General features: G+C 33.3%; 1 protein-coding gene across 1 annotated transcript; it reads left to right on the top strand.

Annotated features, from left to right (window-relative positions):
- Positions 1 to 66: 66 nt before the first annotated feature.
- Positions 67 to 4,281, top strand: LOC112734374 (uncharacterized). The gene is made up of 3 exons (XM_025783652.3): positions 67 to 1,233; positions 3,045 to 3,155; positions 3,638 to 4,281. Exons 1-3 carry the CDS (start codon positions 589 to 591, stop codon positions 3,788 to 3,790), a joined length of 909 nt encoding a protein of 302 aa, XP_025639437.1. The 5' UTR covers positions 67 to 588; the 3' UTR covers positions 3,791 to 4,281.
- Positions 4,282 to 10,627: the final 6,346 nt, after the last annotated feature.

A 10,627-nucleotide genomic window follows, 5' to 3' on the forward strand; every position in this document is an offset into this window, starting at 1 on the left:
ACTTTTTCATCACGAAAATATTAGGCTACAGTACAACATATTAATTTATGACTTCTTTTTTGGTTTTGGGGGGTTCTAAGATTAGACTGGAATTAAGTTGACTCCAAATGACTGACTCATGTTAGTTATGCAGCATAATTAGCATTTGGTCATGGTCTCATGGGAATCGAATTTTCTTATCAGTGGATGTTGAGAACCACTTCCATGCGCAGCAGTCAGCACTTGTGGTTGTGGAGGTGAGGTTGAAGTTACAATTTTAGTCGCTACTTTTGGAAAGATGCTTCTCCTGAAGGATTCATTTGATAAGCTTTGTTAATCGTTATTAGTAGTAGTATCTAATTTAACACCCAGATCAACATCTCGATAATCATTCGGAGGCACAGGTGCATAGAAATCAAAGCCCCCTCAACCTGCATTTGCTACGCTGTCAGCTCATGTATGAGAAATTGGACGTGAACTATTCAACACCCTCAAAATCATCGTCCAGCACCAAGAGTGCTAAAAATGCTTGAAATGAAAATACACCATTAACTCAACACTAAAAAGGAGAAAGTAGAAACACTTCACACCTGGATTGTAACAGAAACAATGTTACTCACTTTCACTCCTCACCTACTCTTGGCGCGTTCACCTTCCACCCATCACTCACTCTACTTCGCCGGAAGCTGCAACCTCTCCCGCTCCATCATTTCCTTGCGCTCCCGCCACCACTTCCCAATACTGCACCTCAACCCATCGCTGCCTTTCAAACCCAGCCACTTCACCTTCCTCGCCACCCGAGCAGATGCATTTAACCTCGCAGCCTACGATTCTGACGGAGCTCTCCCCAAACATGCTGCTGGCGCTGGCGGTTTTGATTTCGACGACTTCCTTTCTCTCATCGAATTCTCGTGCCTGCTTTCTTCTGCGTTCGCGTCGGTCTGTGTCGCCGTGGTTGCGGGTTTGAAGAAGGAGCTTTTGGCCGCGATTGGGAGTAAGGCTGCTGTCTGGGGAACCTTGGCGCTGGTTTTTGGAGTTTTGAGTGGCGCGTGGATCCGGAGACGGCAATGGAGGAGGGTTTGTAGGGAGACGGTGAAGGATGGGTTGGAGGTGAACCTGTTGCAGAGGATTGAGAAATTGGAGGAGGATTTTAGGAGCACCTCCGCCATTTCTAGGGTTTTGTCGAGGGAATTGGAGAAGTTGGCAATAAGGTTTCGCGTCACTAGGAAGACCTTGAAGGAGCCCATAACTGAGGTAATTGATTACTATCTATGGCTGCAAGACTGTGTTGTTGTGTAGTGTAGCTAAGCATTTGATTCTGGCTTCTAAAGGCGATGCAATGTGTTGATGTGTGGAAGTTGATCATTGAGCGGAAGTTTTGGTGTTAGGTTTATGTTGATGCTAAGTTGCTAACTTATTTACGAAGGAAAAAGGAAATTAGAGTAGTTCAAGTAGCCACTGGATAGAATCTAATAACTGCTAAGTCTTCTAATGCATTTTTTACTCATTTACAACTAACCACAAACAATCAAGATAGTTGCAATTCTGCTTTTGGAGGTACAAGGTAATATGGTGTGAGGTCGTTGGGTTATAAATTAACATGCCAGAGCCTGGATTATGATTTCTTGCCAAACATCGATAATATGGATTCATAACAAAATGACTACAAAAGCCTTGATTAGTAGCCCAGAGCCTGGTTTCATTGGAAAATAAGAAATGAATCCAATTGTGGTTCCATGGATCATTCTGTGATTTAATTCCTCAGGCCTAGTCAAAATCCAACTTAAACTGTTATTATCATTTCCTCATGTTCTTCTTTTGACATGGGTTCAGGTGTTTTACCTTGATTCTGTATCATCAACTTCCCTTGTTATTGCTCGTGTGTCAATTCTTCATTTCCAGTTTCTTTCTCCAACACACTCATCAACAAATCCATTATCCCTTTTTCTTGAATATGGCTCCTATTCAAAATTGAAAACTAATTATTCTGATTTCTGAATAACATTTCGATTTGACCACTTACCATTGACAAGGAATTAGACTCCCATTAAATGACATAATATAGATATGGCCTATGATAGGATGCAATGGTCATATTTAGGGGAAAAAGCTTTGTCGTAGTTTAGTTTGACACTTACTCATTGCAGTTAGCCAGGTCGGTCCTCATTGTTTTGTTTGCTTATAGCTATATGCAGACAATACTGAAAGTTCATTAACGCAATATAGATAAGTGAGTGCCTCATCGAAGTAGTTGTGTGGCTGTGCCTCAACCTACTAAAGGTGCTGGACACTTTTTCTGTCTCCCCTCGGTGCTGTTGAGGTAGATTTTGTAGAATTTTTTATGGAAATCATGTTGGGAAGATATCTAGTGGTTGTCACACAGCAGGAGGAACCAGGAACACCACAACCCAAGCAGGTACAAGACCAAACAGCACTTACAAGATTTACATAGTGTAGATAGCAGCCAAATAGGAGCATCCCATTACACAGGTGACAACACAGCCAAGCAAACCTCGTAGAAACACGGCCATTAAGGCCAACCTTAGCAAAAGAACAGGAGGAAATCCCATGCAAGAATGAGTAGTAGGGCCAAATCCAAGAAAAATGTGCTTAAGACATGCACATGCTAGTCTGTTTAACTTTCACAACACGCGTCAACACTGGAATTTGTTTAGCTTTAGTACTAATGAAAGTTCGTTGTAGACTTTTTTATATTAACTTATTGGTATTTAGTTTTATTCATGTTTTAGTTGAGATACCCTTGTCTAGACTGGGCGTCATTTACTTCTACTGAAAGTTTTCATATCCTTACTTGATCTATATGATATTGGATAAAATAGAAGTGCCCAAAGCCGGATAGATGTTAATCATACTTAATTGCGAGTGAAACTACATCTGCAAATGCTTTGTTATAGCAAATAGAGTATATTAACTGGTTTTTCAAGCATTAATAAACATTTTGAATGGTTGGCTGTGGTTTAACACACTGTACTGATTTAAAAATTTTGAAAACTTAATGCTTACTGAGATATGATATGTAATTAATTATATTTCATTTCTCGAAGACTGCAGTGCTGGCGCAGAAGAATTCTGAGGCTGCTAGAGCATTAGCGGTGCAATCAGACATTTTGGAGAAAGAGATGGTTGAAATTCAACAAGTTTTGCTAGCAATGCAGGTAATCATACCTCCTACGTTATTTAAACTCTGCAGAGAAAGCGGACACTATTTGGAATTTGACTGATGCATATTTATTAATAAGTAATCATACCTTAATTAAACACGTGCTAGCAATGCATATGTAACTGTCCCTTTTTCTGGTAACTGTATTCTACTTCTGTAGCTTTCATTTGCTTTACTGATTTCATTTTGATTCATTACCAGCATTATACGCATTAAAAAGCTGCTAAATATTCCGGTGCAAAGTGAAAGATCTTTTTATAATGATGTAACTTATTCTTCTCCTGGTAATGCTGAAAGTAGCCCAAACTCATATTTCAAATATAGCCACACACACACACACACATATATATATAAAATTAAATTTGTCTAGCCATGTCTTGGTTGATTAAAATTTTCTTGACCTCTTCACATTCCCAAGTATCCACGTAAATTTTTACCGGAATTTGACTTTTCTTGATTGTATCTATGTTTTTGTAGGAGCAACAACGAAGACAACTTGGTCTGATTCTTGCAATTGGTAAGACTGGTAAATTGCAGGAAAGCAAGCTGGAAACACGTGAAGAAAATGATACCTTAGAAACATCTAATTCAGTTGATGATGAGGTGAAACAGGAGGTCCACCCTATATGAAGCTTGGGTTAAACTGAGTAAAATCCTGATATTTTGGAGTTGCAAATCTTGGTGTAATATTCTTTGTAACACTATGCCACTGAATATAGTCAATGAAGACAAAAGTCACAAATATCCAACATTATATCAGCATATAGACAATGGTTACCCTTATTTGGAGAGCGCCTCAAATTAGCTGTGGATACATGTCAGAACAATTCACACAAGACAAACTAAGATGACAGAATATGCTGAACTCTGGTTCAATGTTAAAAGTTCAGGAACGTATCACTTGCCCTCTATGCTTGTGCATGTACTTTTGATTAAAGTTTGAAAGGTAAACATCATCAATTTCTTTCTACGTTCTCGTGTTGATGGTTACAAGTTACAAAGGAAATCGGCTTTCTTCTGTATATTAGATAATATTTTTTTCTTTTCTTTTCTTTATGGGTCATCAATTACGGATCGTATTCTAATAACCTTCATTATATGCATTGGTGAATATTGAAAAAGCTTATTGGTAAGAGAGATGTAGTCTTGCTAGGTGGAGTGGACGACTAAAATCCATTAAAGATTGTTATCCGAAAAATTGGGAAAAAGTATTCGTGTCTTGATAATCTTAAAACGAAAATCTGATTTATTTTAGAGGTATTTTTCATTTTAGTTTCTTATAAAATAGATTTTGAATCAACGTTCTTTTTGTAGGGACAATATCTAGGGTTGTGTTACCTTGACAAATATTTTTCAATGAAGAGTGTAACATAATATAGCTGTTACTTTGTATTATGTTACAAAGAGTGAATTATATTGTTTTTTTTATAATAGAAAAAAAAATAAAAGATATCATTTGTAAAGAAAAATATTTTTAAAGTGAAAAACTAATAAAATAACAAAATAAAGAGTTAAATTACTATTTTAAATTTTGTAATTTTTATCATATGTGAATCTGTTATTTTAATTTAAGGAGAATTAGATTATTATTCTTTTTATTTTATTAATTGTTCTACTTTAAAAGAGTTTGGTCTCATGTGTAATGCACTTCATCCTTAAATCGTTTTTTACTAATTAAAGAATGTTGTACTCCTTGTTAATTAATTAATTTTTTATTTATTATATTTTATATTAATAATTCAGATTGAGAATTTATAATTTAAAGTTTGAAATTTAACGTTTAAAGTTAAAGATATTTTATTTTTTAAATTACTTTTTTATACTTTTAATAGTAAATTAATTTTAAAAGATGTTGCACTCTTCATTAGCGTTCTCCGGTGTAAAATGCACACTTCTTTAAAAGATCTAGTTACAATATTCACCTTTTATTTGACTTTATTCTTCATCAACAAAAAAAATCCCTCAATATTTATGAGAAATAAAGTTTAGAGTTTATGGTCAATATTGGTTGAAAAAAATTATTTGCAATAAATATTATATGTAATATCATTGTGTCAAAGTTCTTTTTTTAAAATAAAAAAAAAAAGAGAGGAGAAAAAGTAAAATAATTGTCTTTATATTATGAAAAAACTATACAAAAAATAGTATAAATATTATTTCTATTTTTTTCTTTGATATGCAGACTCCAGTGAAATATGCTTTATATTATCATGGAAATTGTTTATTTTAAACGTTAAATCTTGTCTTGGCAACACCAAGTCACCAACACACGCCAAATTTAGAACTGTTTAGCACTTTCTCCCAAAGAACAAAGCAGCATTTGGTAGTGGTACATATACCCTCACATCTCTCGAGTTGTGGCCTGTTTGCAGAGAGCAGTTAAAAAGAGAATATTTTGGGTTTCAGCTCTATTTCATTTCATGGGGACATGGGAAATGGTAATAGCTCGAATCCACTATCCATCAATGTCAATGCTTTCTACACGCCTTGATTGAAGTTTGAATGGAGGCTCTCAAATCTCAACTCAGTCAATAATAGGTTAGATGTTTAAATTCAGTACATCACATTTTTGGCTACCCAGTACTTACATATTGCAGTTATTTCTTTTTCCTGTTTGTGGTCACAATCACCTACTATTATCAACACCAATAAATCCGGAATTGCATGTGAATGTGAACCCCAGTAGTACTTTTGTTCTTGTTAGTGATTAGTGATAAAAGAAAGATTTTGTGTTCCATGGACCATCAAGATTCTTACTATACTTTTGATCATTGAAAAATTCTTCTAAAATGAAATATATTTAATTTGTATGTACTGTTGGTATAGAAACCATTTAATACAAACACATAATATTGTTTATATAAATATTATAAAAAGTCAAATATTTGATTAAGTGACATCCTTACTCAAAATCTAACCAAAAGAAGTTAGTTAATATTAAACTATTAAGGATTTGGAAGGTACAAGAGAGGCAGCGTGACTATCCTTGTCGTTAGAGGCGATGCTAAATAATTGAATCCCCCATTGGAAAAATAAGAAGATGATGGAGTAAAGAAAGATATTATCTTACTTGTTTTGACGATGATGATGGTGATGATGATAAACACCTCAATAAGTGAGAGCAAAAGGGCAAGGTAAAGGTTGCAATAGCTGTAGAGAATAGAAATATTTACACATTTGCAGATACAACTTTTTGCTGCCATGAATGGGAAAAAAAGGTAAGCAAGTGTGGTCACTCACACTGTCACAATCGGTTTCTCGCTTCTCACTTCTCACTTCTCACCCTTCAGTGCTATGTCAATAATCCAATGGCAGCTTTGACTCGATTTCAAGGCTGGTGCCATCGCAGTTCGCAGGCATTAGGTGCAAGGAATCCCGAAACCTCGAAAAGGAAACTGAAACAAGAATAGTTACCACTGCTCCCTTTAATCCTATTTTCTGTGAAATACTTTCTTTATGTGTGCTATTTCAATTTTAGAAAGAGACCTCTTAGAAGGTAGAATCACAGCTTTCAACTACCACCTCCTCTCACTCTTTTTATTTTATCATTCCATTATTCTAAGTTGGAGAGTATCCGCTGAAATAGAGATTATATTTGACACGACTTACATTGTATTCTATCTTATAGTATAATGATAAAAATAAAGAAATAAATATGCAGTAACTTTATTTTGTAGCTTTAATCGTCATTTTGAAAAAGTTATGACAAACCAACTGATTTACATGATGATACAAATACTAATGATCTAATATGGGACCACTTCTGTAGTTCAATTTATGATAGGAGAGTAATAAATACATGTCAGCTTGTACTTGGTCATTCAATTTCTTTGTCTTATATGCAAACTTGAGACTTGAGAGCTGCGTGGTATTAAGTTTTTCAATGTTTTAGCCAACAAAATGATTCATTTTCCAAAATCCAAATTCAAGATTTCATGTTATTCAGTTCACAGTCACGAATCACACAACACATTTTGCAATTTGCATGAGCAGTGGTATCCATATAAGTAGGTATATGATCCATCAAAGGGAAACTACTGAATTGTTGTTAATGATTAAGTCAACTACAGTCAAACCTATGAAATCGCCAATCTGAAATAACTGAGACAAAAATTAGTAGCTACCACAATAAATGCCAATTTTAACTACCTCCTCCTTGGATCTTTTTACTCTTTAAATTCTAAACCAATTCACACACACACACAGAGGCCAGTTGTTATGGTTTTGGTAGAGAGAGCTAGTGATAAACGAGGGATCAAACTAGTAATAGAATGCTGGCAAAGAGGGGTCCTTGATACTGATGTGGATTCTCCCAATTTGCTTAACTCTCTTGAATCGTTCTTTTCACTTTTCTGCTACAATCTGCCACCACTCTGCAGTGCAGTGCAGTGCCCACTTCCTCTCTCCTCTCCTCACCCATAGTTACATTGCAGCTCTGCCAAAGCACCCTCCAATTTATGTACCTCTCTTCTCGTCTCTTTCTTCATGCTATACGCCATGACAACAAAAACAACATAAGAAAGTAGAGCATAAATAAATATAATTATAAGAGCCATCTACCAACTACCACACCCCAAAAAGCAATTAAATCTTAAACCATCTTCTTCTTCTTCTTCTTCTTCTTCTTCTTCTTCTTCTTCTTATCTATCTAATCTCTCTTTGGTTGGGTTGGTTCCCAAGTCACAACACAGTCGAGGAAGAACCTCAGTGGATCTCATTAGTTAAATTGCATTTAATTTTGCTGCATATTAATTAGTCTTTTCTTTTATTAGATGGGGGGAGTGACCCCAAGAGAGTGACATAGATATGCATTCATGGCTTCACTTAATTCATATCACTATTTCACACCAACCACCACCTTCACCTTCCTCTTTTTACTTCTGTTGCATCATATTTTAACTCCGGTTTCTTGTTACAATAAGCCACAACCACCACCAGTTTCTCACCGGGTACGTAGCCTCTTTATTCATTCAAGCTCTCACTCTCCATATATGTTGTTTATGTTGTTGTGTAACATGTTTTGATTTGCAGGAACTGTTATTTGAGGAGAAAAACAGGCTGGGTTCAATACCACCAAGCTGCCACAACAAGTGCAATGAGTGTCATCCATGCATGGCGGTTCAGGTTCCAACTTTACCTACCCACAACAACCAAGATCTTACCAAATCCAGAAAAAAGGGCTTGTTTAGTTCATCTCTTGAAGGTAACCGCAACAGTAACAGGTACTCCAATTACAAGCCACTGGGTTGGAAATGCCACTGTGGTAACCACTTCTTCAACCCTTAGAAAATTCATTCCTAATGAACATGGACAAGATTCATCACCAGTCTCACCCTTGATTAGTACTATTACCCGCCTCCTATTCTTCTTCTTTCTCCAGTGTTGCTTAATTAAATTATTGCAAAAAGATTGTATTTTTGCTTTTAGAAAAGAAAGGGCAGGGGTGGTATTGGTTAGGGTGACAGAAATGCGTCACTGGCGTCAGCATTGATTGTGTACATTGAAGTTTGATACAATTTGTACAGAGTTTGTTACAGAACTTTGTTCTGACTTGCTTCTTTATTTATGTTGCGTCTCAATTTTGAAGAAATCTCTTTTGCTGCTTTTTCATACATGTGGTGTGTTTGTTTCTTTATATTATTATTATTATTATTAAGTGGATTTCTCTTATAGTTATAATCACATGACGTTGCACAAGATTAATTGTTAATGTTGGCGTCTAAGAACACAACAGATCGACAATAAGGGAGGGGGATTAGATTGTGTGTCTTGTACTCTTGTCCATTGCAAAAAGATGTCTTTTCCCTGTTTGCGTTTTTATTTTATACATGTGAATCTGTCAAATCACCACTTTTTGCTTATCTTCTTGGAATTTACCTTTGGTTAACCTTTCTTGAAAACTCAATTTTTAATCTGCACCTTTAACATTTATCCTCTTACAATTGAATTTGCTCTGGTTTTTACTTTGATTTTATAATTTTTTTATATAAAAATTCAATTAGTACTCTTAAAATATATATTAGTTAAATCCTTTCTAGGATATTCAGATTTTAATTTTTATTTTAAATTTGAGTTAGTTGTCTGTTTAATGTTTATTTTTAGTTGCACAAATCACACAATTGTACACAACTGGAAATGAGGACTTGTTCAAACTTCAAAGCATTGCTGAAGTACACACTCATGGTCAAGTATTGGTCTTGTTTTGTTGTGGACAATAATTTTGGTGGTACCTAATCAACCCTAAGCAAGCCAAGTATGCATATTATTTTTTCGTTTATTGATTTAATGAGAAAACTTCGATTACACTTATTTTTTCTTTATTGTTTTTTTAAATAAAAAAGTTAGGAGGGTTGGACACCAATTAACCTATCAATACTAAAATATGTTTCTAGATTTAATTAATACTAGTATTTTACCTGTAATAACATTACAAGAATATAAATTTTTTAAAATTTCGTTGGTTTTGTTCTAATATTATAAATTATGGCACAAAAAAATTTATATAATTAAACTATTTTTACAAATAGGTCGTAGGAGACCAAAATCACCGTCAACTAAGAAGACCTGAGTCTATGTAAATAAAAAGATCTAATAATAAGATTTTTAGTTATTATTTTCATATGAAAAAGTTTAATTTTTTACTAATAATTAATTTTAATATTCGTTATCTAAAATTTGAAAGAATTTAACGTGTATACTTTTATATTTGATTAGGTGTTAAGTCTAGTTTACAAATAGAAATAATTAATTTTTATGCTTGCAATTTAAAAATAATATATTTCTCTTTATGTATATAAAAATATAATTAGATGTTAGTATAAAAAAATTTATATTGATAGTTATATAATGAACTCAAAAATATCTTTTAAAATATAATAATTGAATCTTGATTCTAACTTTTAATCACAATATTAGTATTCTTTTAAAATTATATGTAATAAATATTTGAAGGAAGATAAATGAAAATATAGATTAAAAAGATAAATGATAAAAATTTAAAATTAAATAAAAATATGTATATAATAATATTTTTTGTTTGAATTATATTATGTTGTTATTTTTTTTTTTAGAACAGAATGGTAGAGAAAAATAGAGAATAAGAGAAAAGAGAGAGAAAGATAAAGAAAAAGAATAAGAGAGGGAGTTTGTTAATTTTGGTTAAAAAATTTATTTTAATTGTAATGAAAAAATATTTGGTGACACATTTTGATTTGTCAAATTACTAATATAAAATATAAATTATAAATTATATATAGAGTGGGAAGGATAGAAAAAAAAAAGAAAGAGATGTGAATAAGAAAATGTAAGAAGGGATTTTACTAATTTTAGAAGAAAATATGTCATATGATATATTTTAGTTATTAAATTAGTTAGTAATATATAAATATAATATAAAATATAATTATATTTAAATTTAAATTTTAATTTAATTTAAATACAATTAGAGAATGTTATGCTATATATTTT

The sequence above is a fragment of the Arachis hypogaea genome, chromosome 3 (genome assembly GCF_003086295.3).
Source record: "Arachis hypogaea cultivar Tifrunner chromosome 3, arahy.Tifrunner.gnm2.J5K5, whole genome shotgun sequence".
Lineage (NCBI taxonomy): Eukaryota > Viridiplantae > Streptophyta > Magnoliopsida > Fabales > Fabaceae > Arachis > Arachis hypogaea.

Excerpts from the sequence above, each read along its gene's own strand:
- LOC112734374 (XM_025783652.3), top strand. The coding sequence starts at position 589 with ATGTTACTCACTTTCACTCCTCACCTACTCTTGGCGCGTTCACCTTCC. Across the intron at positions 1,234-3,044 it reads TGAAGGAGCCCATAACTGAG|ACTGCAGTGCTGGCGCAGAA; the intron begins GTAATTGATTAC and ends CATTTCTCGAAG. Across the intron at positions 3,156-3,637 it reads AAGTTTTGCTAGCAATGCAG|GAGCAACAACGAAGACAACT; the intron begins GTAATCATACCT and ends ATGTTTTTGTAG.